The 18,420-nt window shown below is 41.9% G+C and overlaps 4 protein-coding genes across 4 annotated transcripts in view; 3 read left to right on the top strand and 1 right to left on the bottom strand.

Moving 5' to 3' along the window:
* Positions 1-11,115, top strand: part of LOC126565533 (uncharacterized) — a 53,303-nt gene extending 42,188 nt beyond the window's left edge. Inside the window, exons 3-4 of the mRNA XM_050222719.1 lie at positions 4,909-5,109; positions 10,904-11,115. Coding sequence (XP_050078676.1) covers positions 4,909-5,109; positions 10,904-11,115 — 413 coding nt within the window. The remainder of the gene's footprint in view (positions 1-4,908; positions 5,110-10,903) is intronic.
* A 2,412-nt stretch (positions 11,116-13,527) lies between these two features.
* Positions 13,528-14,158, top strand: LOC126565544 (uncharacterized). The gene is made up of 2 exons (XM_050222732.1): positions 13,528-13,605; positions 13,758-14,158. Exons 1-2 carry the CDS (start codon positions 13,533-13,535, stop codon positions 14,156-14,158), a joined length of 474 nt encoding a protein of 157 aa, XP_050078689.1. The 5' UTR covers positions 13,528-13,532.
* Positions 14,159-14,585: 427 nt separating this feature from the next.
* LOC126565711 (uncharacterized) overlaps positions 14,586-18,420 on the top strand; it is a 38,047-nt gene continuing 34,212 nt past the window's right edge. Inside the window, exon 1 of the mRNA XM_050222916.1 lies at positions 14,586-14,592. The gene's annotated coding sequence lies outside the window, so the exon portion shown is untranslated. The remainder of the gene's footprint in view (positions 14,593-18,420) is intronic.
* Positions 14,599-15,282, bottom strand: LOC126565565 (uncharacterized). The gene is made up of 3 exons (XM_050222756.1): positions 15,206-15,282; positions 14,885-15,067; positions 14,599-14,818 (listed from the first exon to the last, which is right to left on the bottom strand). The coding sequence occupies exons 1-3, from the start codon at positions 15,252-15,254 to the stop codon at positions 14,601-14,603; spliced, it is 450 nt and encodes a 149-aa protein (XP_050078713.1). The 5' UTR covers positions 15,255-15,282; the 3' UTR covers positions 14,599-14,600.

Consider the following 18,420-nt stretch of genomic DNA (forward strand, 5'->3'; position numbering starts at 1 on the left):
TTTCTACAGCACGGTAAATTCCACATGTACAAATAAACGCCCATCAACACGATTAGAGTGGCCATCAACGTGTGTTTTTTTTTTTTTGGAGGTCGACTGTATTTCTCGATCATCGATACTTTCCGAGGGACATACAATTGATCATAATTTCATCATCAAAAAACCGGCAAAAGGGTGTGGTACGGTTGGGAAGATGGAAATCGGGCATTAAAACAGGAATTGAAACCACGTCACCGAATAGAACGTCCTCTAGCGGGTGTTGTGTGTGAGATCGTGGAGTTAAAACGCACTGAGTTTATCATGCAACATCTCCTCAAACGCATGAGTCAACACATCTGTAGGTAGTGCAGTTGAGGGACTAGAGGAGCGCACGATCGCGCAAGTGCTGAAAACAATTAGTGACAACGTGACGGGGATTGTCGATTGGATTCCGTCCCTGGAGGTGTGCAGGCCGGTTGGCTTCTGGAGTAGTCTTGGATAAGTGTTGTGCGATCGCTACCGATAAGCGTCAAGCGCACATCGCCAGCACACGGAAGCATTTGCTGGGAGGTTGGATTCTATTAATTATTTCACCGACAACGACACCGCGTTGCGTGCGTGCGTTGGAATGTGAGGACATTAAATGAAAGATCAAAAATTGACTCAGCCCGCTGGCACGCATTTGCGGTCGCTAACAAACACTTGAGGGTTTCTGTGAAACGTTTCGAGTTAGTCAGAAACCACTGCCCACAGTGTCATAAATTACGGCGAATCGAAATTGTTGTCTAGAAAATGTCAAAACGACTCGTGTAAACGTATATTGGAAGTATTAAATCATTTTTTACCTCTTTTTTTAAATCGTTTAGTCTATCCGAACCTAAAACACCGGTGCATAATACTGCTGCACCGTGATCGAGAAGGTACCAGGTACATTACGGAAATAATGACTACGATTTAGAGTTGATTTATCTGCGCGGGAAAACTTTTCCACTCGTCGCGAACACTCGCGCGTGTGATGAAGATGACGCAATGTTGTGATGCTCACCTCATGCCCCGTCGATCGGCCGTGATCATCGTGTGCGTTTGTGAGTTTGAATTGCGCACTTGTTGTTTTGCGGCTAAAGTTTTCAAGTTCCTGTGTGAGAACATTTCCCGTCCAATCATCAACTTCAGTGGGGCGGTACAGATGGAAGGTAGTGTGGTAGTGTATGATTTAGACTGCATTTACACCTCCCTTGTCAACTTGGTTCAGTTGGGGCAGAGTACTGGGTCTACTCGAAATGACTATCATTTGTCCGTCAAAGTTACGTTCCGATCCCGACCGTGGCAGGATTTGATTAATGCCATTTGTAACGTCCATCTGGATTTTGACAGCTTAGTAAGCGTCCGCACCAGATATAGGCTCGTTTGACCGTATGTGACCATCTGGAATGTTCTGTTCTTTTGAAAACGCTCCGACAGCAGGTGATAAAGCTTGACGTTTGCTTTCATTATATGAATTAGATATGAATAAACCAGTACACACACACACAGAAAAGCATGGAAAACGACCCGGAAACAAACACTGTCGTTTTCCGGGAAACTCCAACCCCGGAAGTCAAGTTTTTACTTGTCAAGAGCGATTAGGTGCCGTTAAGAACGGGAGGCAGGGAACTCATCGATGGTGACAGTAATCGAAATTAACGAATAAGTACCCCTGCTTATGTAGTTATGCGGCAAACATATTTATCCCATCGGTTCATTATTGAACAGAGGCTCTGATTAAAGATTCATCAAGTTCGTTGAACTTCTATGTTAACACCTATAAAATTCATGTTGGGATACAGTTTTTTTCTACCACGTGCTTTTGCTTGCCTGTAACAATAATGGCATTTTCTGGTTCGGCAAACTAGTTGCATAATTTATAAATCTGCTAATGCACTTTCTATGTCGCCCGAATCAATCGTGATTAATAGTTGTAAAGGTTCAATGAAACTATGCGTAAAGTTAACACACAATTTCACAAGTTTCTTGGTTTGTTTAGGGTAATAAGGATTCATCTCTGGTATTTTGCTTTATTCTGGTAAAAGTATTAGAAATTTCAACTGTTTTCTGATGTAAGTATGCTGCCAAAGTCCTCTGAACTCCATAAATTGTTTCCATGAATTGTTTCCGTCCATGGGCTTATGAGAACTGCTGATACGACGCAGTTGGATAGTCAAAGCCTACACTTCGTGTGAACGATCCCCGAATGGCATTTGAACCTTGATCCTGACGAGTGAAGACCGGTGACGCTTTCGCCACTACCACCGGGCCGTTTCAACTCGATCGTGGCGCTCTCCTCAAGCTAATTGTTTAGTCAGGATCATTACACTTGATCCGTATAGGTCATCAAGTCATAAATTTATGTGTCTGCAATGTCTTTTTCAGTGTAGTTTGCGAGCTTAAAAGACAATTCTGGATTGTAGTTTTTCAATTTTATGACGTATTCAGCTTGAAAAATTGATCTTCAATTAGAAAATGACGATGGAGATACTTATAAGTAGCAGTACATCTTATTTTAGAATTATATCAGCTGGCAGCGATGGCTGGTGACCGAACTGTTCAAGATGGGTCCGGAGAGGATTTCCGCCATCATGCATCGGCTGACTGTTAAAATTTGGGAACAGGAAGAACTATCTGAATGGAAACTGGGTATGATACACCCAGGTGTACAAAAAGGGTGACAGGATGGACTGTGCTAACTTTTGCCGACTGGAGCCCCTTGCTACAGATTTCGTCGAAAGCTACCAAGCTGGATTTTTCGGAGGGAAATCGACCAAATCTTTACCTCCAAATCTTTATCTCCTAAAATGCCTAAAGCATCAGATCCCTACGCACCACCTGTTCATTGACTTCGAGGCGGCCTACGATACCATAGATCGAACCGAACTATAGAACACCATGCCGCAGTACGGATTCCTTGGGAAGCTGGTGCGATCATAACTTCGGACAACAACGTAAGCAGCGAAACCCGTTGAAGGCGCATTTTTCAGGGGAATCGTGCCTACTACGGACTCCACAAACTCCTGCAATCCAGAAGACTCCAACAATACACGAAATGTATGAATTACCGAACCTGGATACGTCCGGTAGTCCTCTCCGGGTACGAATATTGGACTATGCTGATGGAGGACGCCAATGCACTCGCCGTTTTAGAACGGCGGGTGCTAAGGACTTTCTTTGGTGGTGTATGCGAGTAGGGCGTGTGGCAAAGGTGAATGAACCACGAGCTAGCTGAGCTGTTTGTCGGTGCTGATATCCTGACGGTAGTCAAAGCCGGAAGGATACGTTGGCTGGGGCACGTGATGAGGATGCCGGACTCATGCCCCACCAAGAAGGTGCTCTTCAACGACCTACACGAGGCGTAGAGGAGCACAGCGAGCTCGTTGGCTGGATCAGGTGGAGTCTTACCTGTCGGAGATCGGATGTAGCCGTGGATGTAGGACTGCAGCCCTAGACCGAGTTTCCTGGAAACTGATTGGAGACCTGGCCATGTCGACACGAAGTGCTCAATCCTGAGCAGGCCAAGAAAAAGAAGAAGAATTATAAAAATCGCGCTCTTTAACTTGCTGAAGTCGTTTGTTATGTCTTTTAAGTCCCCTGGCTTTGAGCGATCCCCCTGTTGTTATTATCGCGCTAAAAGGGAATAAGCATTATTCCAAAAATCTTATTTGAATTATGTTAATATTGTACCTCAGTATTAAAAATATAAAAAATCTGTATTTTAAGGGCATTTTTAAGGACGCGAGACTGACTATGTACTCGTAAATTAGTAAGCAATTAACGGCAGGATAACTCGTGAGGCTGTAGAGCAATCGTCAATTTATTAATTTAATAAAATAAAATGCACTGAAAATAGAAGTTCGATTTGAACCTGCGTACTATTTTCGTTTGTATATTTATTGAAAATTTCAATCATTTTATAATTTGCGCTTTTAGCAAGCTAGAAACACCTCATAAATGGAGTAAAATAAAAAAGTGGTATTAATAACGCATAATTATGAATTGGGAATCGGATATCATTCAACAAAATTAACAAATAGTTTTCCTGCAGCATGTCACAAAAAAAATCGTTACGCCTTTTTAAGCATCCAAACACACTTCAACCAGATCGATGATCGTTCAATCTAACCTGCAAAGATACAAAAACGTTCGTTTGTAACGATTATTATGCCGAAACGATGACGGACTAATTGCTTTCCAGGGTGATAAAATCCATCAGTGCCTCTACTCGTCCCCTAGCAGGGAATGAGGAGCGATTGAACCATATGCGTGATGCGTTGTTTATACCTAGCCGGAGGTGTAAATAAACAATTTTACGTTGAGTTACTTCAATCACTAATCCCAAAGCCAACCAACACACACACCTTCTGTCCGATCGTGTAAACGGCCATAATTGATAGGGTATGTGATGACGGGTGAAATAAAGTTAGAAAATACTGACTGGTTTTATTTTTGTTCAACGATCCCTGCTGCATACACTGAAATTCGGATGGTAGAAGTACTGGCAACAGGCTGTTACGTCACAAAAATCTCGATCTAAATTCGTACGTTCGAGGCGGACTATGTGTCAGCAAGTAGCTAAATCAACTTGCAACTGAAGAAGCATCAAGAAGGGAACGATTTGTCTCGAGGTGTACGGTAATATAAATAAATCAGACAAAATTTGAAGACTGTCTGCTTCTTTCTCGATCTATCCATTTCTTACTGCCCTCCATCTTGTCTCATGTGCATATTAAGGAATGTGAACCTCAGCCGAACAAAAGGACGAATCGTTTATCTTGTTAGGAAAGGCTTTTCTTTTTAACTTGAACTACACAGACTGGCGGCGACTTCCTGTGTGGCGATGTGATTAAAAAATCAAAAACACAATCTAATCATTCGCATTCGTTTCTTCTCCAATTACAGCCAGTGCGCTGAAATGCTGGCGATGCTCGTCGGACGCCTCAACGGCCGCCTTCTGTGACGATCCGTTCACACAGGACATCATCACGGAGCAGCAGCGACGCTGGAGCTACGTGGACTGTAGCTACCCACCGCAGGTCAACTACCAGTTCTCGCAGCAGAACCAGCAAACGCGACCGGTCTGCAAGAAAATGAAGCAAATCAGTAAGTAGCAGTCTGAAATGGGTCAGCAGTACTATCAGCAATGTAAAGGGTCCGGTTAAGCTATCCTTCAACATCAATTAGCTAATGTTTGAGGCAATCCGGCATCACGAAACCACTATCGTACACTGGCGCGATCAAGTCCAGCGGCTATTCCATCTTGTTGGACCAAGGATGTAGCAGAAGGTGCATCGGGCGTGTGATGTGTATCGCGTGTCCCGGGCCTTGGAAGGAGTGCCGAAAAGATTTACAAGCTAATTTAATTAGCTTCCTTTTTTGGGGGGAGGGACGGCTGCACGTGCAGATAGAGCCATTCGGTGGTTTATCGTTTTGCTGTAGCGTGTTTTTCTCGTGGGTAAAATAGCGATTAAACACGCGTGCGTGCAGTAATGAGCGTGAAAGCATGCTCACACGCTGCCGAAGATGTGATGCCGTAGTTTTGGCGTGGCAAACGAAAATGGTGACCAAATTTACCGTTACGGATTGTTTGGAATAGTTTGGCGTGCGTTTAGAATTGTTGCGAATTTGTTTGGGAGGGTTTGGAAAGACGGGGTTGTTTCTAAAATATGCCCTTTTATGCGCTCGTGTGGGGCTGTTGAAGGTAGGTTAGCATAGCTGAACTACTATAGCTGCTCTACAGAATCTAATATCAACCATATTCCCTAAATGTCCGTTAAATTTGATTCGTGAATGTAGACCAATAAATTCAAAAAATAGCACAAACGATACACAACTCATCCTATTGCTAGACATGAGAATCATAACTCAGTTTTGTGGATTAACTCGAAGTTAATGGCTCATATTGAAGGGCTCAGCTACCGTCGAGATTTTCCTTCTCGTTCCTAAACCCTCAATTTACGGTTTTACTTTCTAGCAAATTTTTCTCAATTTATTTTTTGATTTACTCATGGATACTGAGCTAGTCCTAATGAGCTTTGGTAATAATTAATTATGCTGTTGAACAAATTACTTTTTATCTGTTCTAGAAAATGATTCGCATGAATTCTAGATTAATAAATGAATGAGAGATTAGTAGAACAAACGCAGTAGATAGCATTTGAGAGATTCGAAATTAGAGTTGGCAGATACGAGACTAGGAAGATTTGAAGATTCATACTTACTTACTTACTTATCAGGCGCTACGCCCGCTTTGTGGTCTTCGCCTGCTGCAGCAGAATACGGAACCGCTCACCCGCGCCCGGTCCCGCGCCGTCGTCCGACAATCCGTTATCCCAGCCGTGTTTGGGAGGATTCCTCGTCATCCTCCCACCTCAATCTGGGCCTACCACGCCTTCTCTGTCCGTGTGGACGGCCTTAAAGGACTTTCTGAGCTGGGTCGTCCAGTGCCATGCGGCGAGCCTAATTCGTAGCACGACGGTGAGGTCGTCATAAAGATAGTAAAGCTTGTCGTTGTAGCGGCTTCTCCATTATCCTTCCACACAAACGGGGCCAATCCGTTCTGATCGTCCGGTATTATTGCTGTAGCTATTGTATTGATAGTGGTTGGTTGCATCCGAATTCCGGCTATAGTGGTGATGTGGCTGTTCTATTGTTCACCTTTGTGGTTTGGTCTCGACTGAAACAAACAAACAAATATTGTTAAGACAGCACATTTATTTGCCTTCGTACAGTGCTCTCCAGTGCAGTCCAGCAATGACATTCCAAGCTCACTCTAGTCAACGTCCAATCAAAGGATGTTTGACAAGCTCTATCCCGCAGCAGCGAAAGCGACTTCACTAATCACGAGACTGAGCTCGCCAACCACCCCGAACCCGACGCCAACGTTGTCAAACTCAATGTGCCAAAACTGGGCTGGAGTGGAGAACACTGCACTCTCAACAACGCCTGCCTCCCTTTTACGGCAGTGTTGGAACCCCGAAATGATGATTCGACATCAGTCGAGACATCATTCTTATGAATGCCCGGTTTACAGAGAGCCCATCGAACCAAGGCCGCAGGAAGACTTGCGGAGAGATCGAGAAGAGAAAACGCCCGAGTTCATCCGCCTCCCACATGCTCTGCCAGCGAGACAGGAAAAGTTGCTGTGGAAAAGAAGGAACTCCTGGGCCGAGATAGGTCGGTCGTAAAAAGTGCCTTCTTTGTCGCCTGTTTTGGCCAGTGAGTCTGCCTTCTCATTGCCGGGAATTCCACAATGAGAAGGGTCCCAAATTAGCGAGATCCTATACGCCTTATCGAACATTGAGCCAAGAAGTTCAATGATTTTGATGGTTAAGAAGTCCTGACTCTTAACAGCCTTCGGAGATCTCAGAGCTTCAATAGCACTCAGGCTATCAGTGAAGATGAAGTACTGGTCCGAAGGTCTCGCTGCTATCATCGATAGTGCGTACAAGATTGCGGCTAGCTCTGCGGTGTAAACACTACATGGCTGCCTCAATTGGAAAAATGCCTCGGTGAACTCGCTAAAAACACCGAAGCCAGTGCCCTCCTCAGAGGATGATCCATCAGTGTAGTACTGGCTTATTTAGTCTAAATGACTATACTTATTCATGAAAACACCCGGAACTACCCTCGGGTGAAGATCATTAGGTATGGTCTTAATTTCCTCGTGCGATGAGGAATCTGTTATTAAAATGGAACTGTAATTCTCAGGAAGGGCAGCACGATTTAATGCCTGTGGAGCGCTAGGATGCACTTCTAGGGCAACAAAATCTTCATAAATCTTGAGGATTTTGCTCTTAGAACCTGTCTCTAGGAGCGCTTCAAAATTTTCTATTATCAAGGGATTTGATACTGAACAACGGACAAGAAAGCGAAACGACAGCATTTCAAAACGTAGTTTGAGCATGTTCTGGGTATAACAAGGTACATTTTTCCCAGATGCCTTCTCGCTCATGTTCCGCTGCGGTTGTACTATGCGTCATGCTCTTGTCGAGTCACCTTCAGGTTGTCATCTCTTACGTTTGCTTTCATAGTTGCTTATGCAATAACGATGCTAATCGACCGACAGTCATTATCCGCGAAACTCATAAAGAACAACTTGCCCGTGTGAGCTAGTCTTCAAATAAAAAAAACTTGAACTGAATACAAAATTCATTCACATTTCAATTTCATAACTTTAACTTTTGCTGTTGGAATATTTTAACATGTATTAGCATCGTTTCGTTTAGTATTCTTTTTTTTCTTTTCCAAACGATTTCCCTTCCAATTTGCCATTTTTGCTCCCGTAACAACATCCATTGCTACAAATCAATTATCGTGTGTGCAGGAATAATTAACCTACGGGAGCTTTGAATTAAGACCATCACACGACACTCGCTTCGTTTGGCTCAAGCAGCCAAGATACATCAGGAATAATTGTATTTAAGCGTGTTTCATCCTACCAAGTCCCCCTGGCCCGATGCACTATGCAAATCGATGCAGCTCGTTGATCCAAAAGTGCGAAAAGAAATTAATATCAATTTGCTAGCCCGGCGGTTGCCGCGGGTGGCACGATCAAAAATCTCGGGCACGTGGCGTCGCGTTGTAATGCGAGAGCCGGCAACGATCTGAGTCAAACAGCATCTTTAACTGGCTCTTCGCGTTTGCGCTTCGCGAAGATGAAGTCGACGATTCAAGGTTGAGGAAACGGTAGAATAACAAAACAAAATAAACTCGCCCTGAAGGCACTTGAAAGTAGGAGCTCGGTCGGTTTCTTTTCCCACAATTACTGCACTCTGGCGTACGGTACGGGTTGTGTGGTGTTGCGTAATGAACCGCAGCCGGTTGATTGCCTGTGCAAACATGTATGCATCACCCGGCCAGGTTACATTTGTTACAAGTGCATCCAATAACAACGAGCACACTGCCCGGCATACCTTGCTTGTAGGTGGCTACATCTAATAGCTAGCCGTTGATTGTTGGGCGAGTGGAAAATTAGAAAAAAAAGCAACTCACACCCACATTGCCATGTGCATGATGTGTTTGATTTCAACCGTTTAGAAACAATCTTTTTTTTTTCCAATCACACACGGAATCGGCCGGAAATACCGCTGGACGATCGTTAACAGGTTTATTATGGTTGCAGTTACTCCGAATATAAGTGTCCCAAAGTAGGAAGTAGCATTTTTTTGTCACCTTTTTCTTTTTGTTTTACGACCATATATCAGAGACGATGATTGACGAGCCAACCGTGTCACCCCACCCGTTCATAGGTGATCATTTTTATGATCAACTGTCTACACTTTGTGCATAGTGATCAGTTAGGTTGCTTCAGCCTTCAATGATAATTTTTTCTATGTTCTTTGAATATTTCCCTTCTACTATGACTTACACACACAGATATAACGTGAGAAATAGTCAGCTAAAAGAGTAAAAAGGGCTTTTCAATTGTTTAGCGAGCGATCGTCACTTGCCCTCTAGAAATAGCTAGACCAGCATGAGCAAATTTGAAAAACGGAAGTATGACTTATCAGGCGTTTTTTTACCACAACAGGTGTTCTAGTGTTCTATCGCTATTTTACCGTTTTCCGCACCATAAACCGTTTCGTTTATGCAATGAACGATAACGAAGGAACTAATGTACGCAAGGTGCATCATAATTGCATTGCAGGACCGAAGAGCATCAGTATGGCAAGTCTATGCTTGGAGTGATAAAACTAAAAAACAGTTTCTTTTCTAATTTCTCAGGTTTAGAAGGTTCAGTTGAGTGTATTGAGTTTTTTTTTGTTGTGTTGGATATAATTTATTTAATGTAATTTGCTTTAATCAGCCGAATAAGAGAAATTTTCTGCATGCTCGTTGAATTTTTAATATAATGGATTATCTTTTTTCAATACTGTTTGTGATGACTTGTAACATACAAAAGATTAACCACGGAATGTCCTCCCCGTTATTTGCCTTATCTCGGGTATGATCGGTTGTAGATCAGTTCAGATTTTTTTTAAAGTAAATTATGTGTTTACATTTTATGATGATTCAAATAATAAAATAAAACCATCATTAAGAAACAAATTGTCAGTTCAGTTATAATGCAGCATAAGTCCGTTTATTGAATCGTTGTTATCCGTATCGACGATACAAACATTTGTCCAACTGGCGAATTTCCAAATACTTCGTTAAAGTCACGCAACACAACATTTTTCCCAATTTGAACGGAACCAATTGAGAATGAAATCGCAATATAAAAAGCGAATTGTGTGTTTGAAATCGATATCATTTGTTTGAAACTGTTTCTGTTTCTGTTTTCTCCCGACGTCCTCGACAATGATTTTATGATTCCATTTGAAATTTGGCCTTTAAAGCTTACATGAAAATGCTTAAAACAATTTGATGAGCAGCAAGTGTGAGATCGATAAATTACTAAGATTGATCCCACGAACATTTCGCGGTGCTGCACGCACGATTTCATCCATCCATTGAACCGATCGTTTGGAACAAATAATTTGCATGCAAACATTTATCTTTTTGTGTGCAATGCGCCGTGAACTCATTCACAAGGGAAAAATTTAAATGTGTACCAGCATGCACGCGTTTGAAGCTCAAGTAACAAGTAACAACCTTCACAGTGACATTGAAATGGTTGCATATTACGGTACATGAACAGGCACACACACACACACGCATACGGTGAGCTGGGAAAGATTTTTTGCTGCATCGCCGATCATCAAACGATTAAGCGTCCCACTGCCAATCTTCAAGATCAAAGATGCGTTTTGCATTAGAATTTACGTTGCCTTGGTCTAGCCGAGTACTCGGTGGACGGGTGGGACGGCACTATGTCTAGTGAAGCGTTACAAATCGGGTCAGAATTTATAGCATCTTAAGCATTGATACAATATTTCCATTTTTATCTTTACAGTTAACGATCGTGTCGTGGTGTCGCGTTCCTGCGCTTACGAGGACATCAACACGCCACCCAACTCCTGCCTGAACGCTCAAACGCCGTCCTACATTAAGACCGAGTTCTGCGAAACCTGCCTGACCGATGGGTGCAACGGTGCATCCCAGTATGGACCGGCGGCACTGATGATACTGATCAGTGCACTCGTCGCTAAACTGCTCGCCTGGTAAAGCGAGGCACAAAACGGCACCCATGACCCATGGCCGTGGTTTTGTGGTGGTTCCCACCGGAAATGGTGCTGAGCAGTAGTGCAGCAGGTTAACTTATCGTCCAAAAGCAAAACACACATTCACATTTACCAACGAAATCCGGTACGGAAGATGAGTGCAGGGAACGAATTCGTCCACTTGTGTGCTGTAGTAGTAGCACTGGAGCCGCGCGTAAGGCCAACAGCACCCGTCATATCTCAGAATCTCATACGCGCACCGATTTTCCTCCCTCCCGGATAGGTGATGCCGTGCCTTACCGTGGACGCTGTAAGCGTCCGACAAGCGTTAAAGTATTTTTACACACAATCAACACACGAAATCCTTACCTTAGTTTTACAAAACAGAGAAGAAAAAAACAAAGCAAAGCGCATCGTAAAATAATTATTTTCATTCTGAACGATTGTATTTTGGTATGTTGCAGTGGTAAAAACTTTGTTTGAAAAGTATGTATGATAACGAGACGTTACTAAATGGAAGCAAATTCAATCGTGTTGAGTAATATAAGCGTAAAAGTAACAGTTTACAGCGAGCGAGCAGGAGATATAAATGTACAAAAAAACACGAATGAATAATAGAAAAGAAAAACACAGATTCACTTTCGGGAAACACGTTCGGTACACAGATCACTCTTGAGAAAAGCAATTTGCTCGAATATGGTTGGCAATTCCATCCATCTACAAACTCTCAAAATTCAAAACATCTAAGAAAGAGTATACAAAGTGCACTTAATCGGATCTTCATCATTCAAAAATTATATTCATTCAGAGGTTTTATTCTTTCACTGTTCACGTATAACTTTTTACCTAAACATCACAGGGTAAAATTAGCAAGAACGAAAAAAAAACGGAGTTCTTATCAGATCTTACTACACCATATCACTAACGTTTAAAGTGTACATAAAAAAAGAAAGAAAATAAAGTTACACAGAAAAAAATGGTGGCTATTTTAGTGTTTTCATTGGGGATATTGGGAAAACTGGGGTGATAGGATTTTAAACAAATTTAGCAATATTTTGTAGAAAACGGTAACAAATGCCTAACAATATTTTCATCCTCAAGTTGGACATCCTCAAGTCTCACTAAACACCTGTTGCGATGGACGATTAGCCACATTTGAAAGAAAAAAGCTCAGAGAGACTTTTGGCCGTTACAATGGTGGACATGAGTACGATGATCATTTCATGAGAAGACCATACACGGCTTCATAGCATTTTTTAGTCGTCCATATGGGCAAAGAGGCGTGGTAGATTCAAATTTAAATGGTTTGATGGCTTCAGTGTGCTCACTAGAAAGGTGTCTGTGCTAGATTGGATAGACTATGGTGTTCTACCACAATCTTTTGGAATTCTACTGCACACGACGCAGCTTTATGAATAGTTTTGAAAAAGTGAAGTTGAACATAGCTTTTTAACAGCATCCAAATTCAATTATTGGATATTCTGAATTTTGTTTGATATCCATACCTGCCGTGTGAAAGATTGGCGCTACTACCATTAGTCTCCTATGGCTTTTTTTTTTGGAATGAATATAGTTTTGGTGGTGGCTCTTTGCCGGAGGTAGGTGTGGCACCGGTTTTCATACGCTAGTCCTGATAAAAAAGTTCTGTTCGGACCGTCCTTCGTACTCAGCTGCGTTTAAGCGTAGCCTTTTAAGGGTCGTCGAATTCCTGGACGTCGAGGTTGTAGTTCCAAAGAAAAAAAAATGTCCCGCATTTGCCGGTAAGACTAATCCTAATAGCTTTGCAATTTCATAATAAAGGAAATTCATGTTAATCTTACCTACAGCGCTTTTAAATTTACTCGATTGAGTTGTGTAATTAAGATCGTATAACGTGAAACAATAATTATTACTGTGGATGTATTGAGCCTTAAAATGTACATGCAACACTTAATTGAAAACCTTTTCTTAAAACACGGCCTGAACGTCGAATAGCTCTCCTTTTAGTTCAAAATAACAAAAACGGTTAAAATTATACAGGGTGAATCAATTAGCTCAAAGTCGATGCTTTGCCCTACACGGATGAATGCAAAGGGTGCGGCACGCATGTTTACCTGTGGAACTTACCGGAACGGATACATCTATCTGTTCCTAGTTGTTTTTGTACCGGACCTGTTGTAGTTCAGTGGTTTTTTACTCACACACGGTATCCAGCTTAAATCATCGCAGTATTCAACCTCCTACTGTGAACCAGCATGCCCTGTCAACTGATCGCATCATCCACCATACAAATTGTTTTCGAAACGCGAATCAATCATCCTCTTCGAGTCTGTGCCTTACTTTAATGTTTAAGTGACTTATTTTAACGACTGCCACATTCGAACACTGTTGTGGAACGGTATTAATCGATCGAATATAATTAAAACGAGTTAGAAAAACATCATGCTGCAGTCTCGTATCATTTGTTTGGGTGCTTGCGTGCTGGTAGTGTTGCTGAGCTTCGGCGTCCAAATGGGTGTGTATTGTTTACGATCATTTTCACTTGATTGAGCTTGCACTGAACACGCTCGATCGAGTGATTAGTTGATCAAAAAGACATACTTTATTGCGGCTTAACGAAGATTCTGTGATATTTTTCTAAACTCAATGATTGTTTTGCTCCCGTAGGTTCGGCCATTAAATGCTGGGAGTGTCGCTCCGATTCCGATCCAAAATGTGCCGATCCGTTCGACAATAGCACACTTTCCATCACGGACTGCAAACAGGTAGAGCAGAAAGAGCATCTTCCCCTAGCACAGGCCACAATGTGTCGCAAGATTCGGCAGAAAGTGCACGGCGAGTGGCGCTACTTCCGCAGCTGTGCCTTTATGGGCGAACCCGGCATCGAGGGAGATGAGCGATTCTGTCTGATGCGCAGCGGTACCTATAATATCTTCATGGAGTACTGTACCTGTAACAGCAAGGATGGTTGCAATACAGCTTCGTTACGTAGCCCAACTGTACTGCTGTTGCTAGGTGCGATGGTAATGCTTGTCCTACAGACGGTGCACGGCTTCCGTCGTGCATAGAAGAGCGTAGTTTTTTTTAAGTTTTCACGCCATAGGAGATTTTTTCTCAAACAGAAAATGTAGCTAAAAGAGATCTGACAAAAGAAAATGCGGCAAGTGAACGTTGTCACTACCAACGCTTAACTACACATTCCGTCCTATAATGATGAATCTCCTGTCAGTATTCTGTGCCTTTTTTGTAACTGTTCCGACGAGTATTTTACAAGGAAAAATAAATCTTTTTAATAAAATTGTAACTTTTAGATTTAAATCTTTCTAGAATGGTAAAAATTTATTGATCTGTCTGTATGTATAAAAATGAACGCCCTGACTTGTTGCATTAACCCTATAATACACATTCTTTCGGAAGGTTCCGAGATATTCTTACATGGACGGAATAGTTTCACGGCTCTAAAGCTCTTTGAACGGATGGAATGTGCTTGATTTGCTGCGCGGTAAAGGCTCACGACATCATTTTCGCAACAAACAGTAATACGGCAAGGCCCATTAAGGCTAGTGATGTTGCTCGTGTTTTCGGTGCACTGTTGCATTCATCCTCGACGCAGTAGCATTCTTCCCAGTAGACTCCATTTTCGTACACACCCCAGTTGCACACTCCGGTAACACCTGTCTCCGATACGGACGCGCACTGCCTGATTACCTGTCGCCATCGGCCATCCCCTGAACAAAGAAAAACGTTTCTTGGTGAGCTGCTTGATAAACATTCCATACAGCAACACAACTTACAGATGAAACCTCTCGGACTCTGGTGTACCACCTTCATGCAGAAAGATCCGGGCATGTGCGACTCATCGCTGTTGCACTCGATTGCGATGTTTTGCGTCTTGTTGAACGCTTTATATGCACCACAGTTGTCGATTCCTTTCGGATCCGTTTGCGAGGAACACTGGTAGCAGCGGATTCCAATGGCTACAAAAAAAGCAAGCAAACGGGTTCTGTTTAGAATACTGTTTGCAGGAAGCGTAATCAAGGGCCACTCCCATCGGTGGGCGTCCCTGAAAGAGAGTAATGGGATGTTGTACCGTACCCTGATAAGGACCCACTTACCCGAACCAATGCTTAAGGTGAAAAGTAAAATTTTCATGTGAGTTTTCATGCTTGCAGAAAGCTAATCAGTACAGAAAACAAAAATAAACGTAAACTAATTGGGAAAACGATTTGTTTGGCGCAGTGGTGTAAACAAACGTACGCACACTGAAGGAATGATGTCGATGATGCATGGTCGAGCCAGCGGTCATTTGAATGACATTTGGAACATTTACAAATTTTAAAATTATCGTTTAATTATCTTTATATTTTATGAAAAAATTGTAGAACAATCATGATATTTTTAGGATCCAGCTTAAAAACTTGTGTTTTTCAAGAGCAATCTGATAGAAACTGGAAGAAGTTGGTAATTAAAAAAAGAACTTTAATTTATTCAAAATTGAAATAATTCGAGTAAAAATACTCTGCTCTAGTTTGCATTGATTTGAAAAAGTCGAAATGAGTTTTTATAGTGTTTAAAAGATGTTTGAAAAAGGAAATTAAAAAGATATAAATCAATCAATTACTCGCCGACCACTGTGATACGGTTGTTTACATAGCACAAGTGTAAATACAGTAACGTGCAATAAAAACGCGACAGCAACCTGTTGCACATGAGGAACTTGGTTTGGTAATTACATGGTATTGTAAATTCTTTTGCTTTGGTTTTATTACATTAGAGGGTTATCGTAATTTTACGGGGTACAATCGAACAGTCCGAACGAGATTCGATAACGGGTAGCAATGTGTTATTAGCGACACATTATTAAAAACAAAAAGATGCATTTTAGACGGGCTTGAACATACAAATATAACAGATTCTCGTTTTCTATGCCGTCCCTTCTTAAATGGCCTTTTGGTAGTAGGCTGGGAGCTTAGTCACGGTTTGGCATAGCCTTAGTGATAATCTGTTATACCGTATTGATAGAGAATAATTCGAAATGCATTGGTCACTGCAGAGGTTATATGGGATTATTTTTGATCGATATTTCTCACAGGGCGTCTTCGATCGTGAGGCGACAGAGGCGCTGGTTTTCACACGGTCAGACCCGTGTCCAAATCCCATCCGAACCGTGCTCCCATGATGAGGAGCGAGTATTCAGCTAAGTGGTATCAGCCTAGGAAGTCATAAGATGGCCGGCGTGACCTTAGTAATTAATTCAGTCAAAAAGTAGTAGTATTTCCACAAACCATTTGATTGATTACTAGCACACAGGGAAACCGAATACGAAATCTAGCAAATTTATTAATCAATAATGCGTACTTTATAATATTATCATTCATGCGTAAATAAGAACACACTAAAAAAGCAAGTGTATTTTTATTTCAGTTTTAGAATTTATTGTACAAATATAGTTTACACACTTGCGGGGGTTAGTTTCGATTTTATATCTGTTGCTTTTATTTTCTGTTCTGCTGTTGTTTTGGGAGTTGGCGGTTTTTATTTTCAAACAGTGATCCATCATAAACTATTCCTTTATACGGCGAATATGGAGAGTAAGAGAAGAGGGTTATGTTTTTTTTTTAATGCTAACATCTTCTATTTTTTTAGGTTTTGTTTTCATGTTCTTCTTTTTCGTACTGCTTCATCTAAAACGCTGTAACGCACATAGCTAATGCAGTGCGATGCGAAGCGGTAAAACAACGCGCCACTAGAATTGTTGCCTTTTATGAAAGTGAAGGAATTTTAGAAAGTGGAGCATCTTTTGAATGGGATGGAAAAGGGAGACAGTGAAAGTTGATGTTTAAAAAGTATGTCCAATGATCCAATTTTGCATCATTTTTCGCCTAACATGACCACGTGAGTGAACGTATAACAAGTTTTTTTTTGTTCTGGTTGCTGCTGGCTATAAATATCCATGTATAATACTATTTCACATCTGCTACCACCGTTTGCACTAGGAAATAAAAACCAAAATCAGTGGTTCTTTAAAAAGTGAACCATCCCATCAACACACACTCACATACAGACACATACACTTATTCAAAAAACGGGAGTTTCACTGGTTAGTAGTAAATGGCTTCTTTACGGCAAACTAGCAACTTGGCGACACATTATCGGGCTATTGTTCAGTGCTTTGTGTACTTTGCATTATTTTGTTTTTGGTTAAACATATATGTGTCTTGCGTCGTTTGTATGTTCTTCCGCATGTTCCACATTGTTTTTTTTTCTGTTTCTCTGTTGGTTTCGTAAATTGTGAAATTGAATAAAGCGTCTCGTTCGCTTTTACTAATTTTTTGTAGCTTATACTTTGGCTTTACAAGTCAAAGTTCAGTTAACACACAAAATATTTTTTTACTAAATTAAACATTAAACCTCCAAACCCTTGCACCAGGCTCAGTGCAAAGGCATGTGTGAGTGTGCCTTCCCGTTGGAAGCATTAAGCATGTCCTTCTCATCCAGCCAAAGCTTGTATGCGTTGCTGTAAAGGTTATTCTTAATTTTCTTCATACGACTTTCCAGCTCCCCGTTTCTTTCCGGGCTGTTCTGGTTTGGCTCTCTGTCGTTTTGTGGGGACCACTGACTGCCGCATTGAAACGTTCCCTATCCTTGATGTTGGGCCACGTGCGCCTTGAGTGTGTGTGGCAGAGTTTTTTTTTTGTGGTTTCGTTTTGATGATGGAATGTCGAAACTTTAGTAACTTCAGCTTCTCCAGGCACAAACAAACCACGTATCGCGGGAAGCATATTTCAGTTCGCTACTTCCCCATTTTCTCGGCTTCAGGACCCAACGAGGAGCCCTGGGCATCGGAAGTATGAAGCTAGAGCGAAGCTAGGAACTGTAGAAGAAACCTTTCTCTCAAATGGATGAGAACAGCAGTAGGACCAAAAAACGAAACGTGGTGATGCTGGTGTGTGATAATAATAATAACGTTAATAACAAGCTCCAGGGCACATACTTGCAGCATTGCAAGCATTTCACCGCGGAACTCAATAATTGCTTCCCGTGAGCAAACAAACACACAAGCGAGCGAGTGGACTTGACGAAACGAAAGGAAAAGTGATAGAAAATCACGGTACGTTGCGGTTTTCCGCCGGGTCATTCGCAAGGATCGGACCGTGCGACAGCAGTGGTGCCAGTTTTCCAGCATGCTCACACTCTCGCACACATTGCATTCTCGCATTCCCCCTTGGGGCTGTAGGGGGAAGCTTGTGAAGGAAAGGCGGGAGCCGGGAAAGTGATAGAAAATTTGAAAAACCTTTTGCAATCTCGAACAAATTCTTTACAAATCAAG

Source organism: Anopheles maculipalpis, chromosome 3RL (genome assembly GCF_943734695.1).
Source record: "Anopheles maculipalpis chromosome 3RL, idAnoMacuDA_375_x, whole genome shotgun sequence".
Taxonomy (NCBI): Eukaryota; Metazoa; Arthropoda; class Insecta; order Diptera; family Culicidae; genus Anopheles; species Anopheles maculipalpis.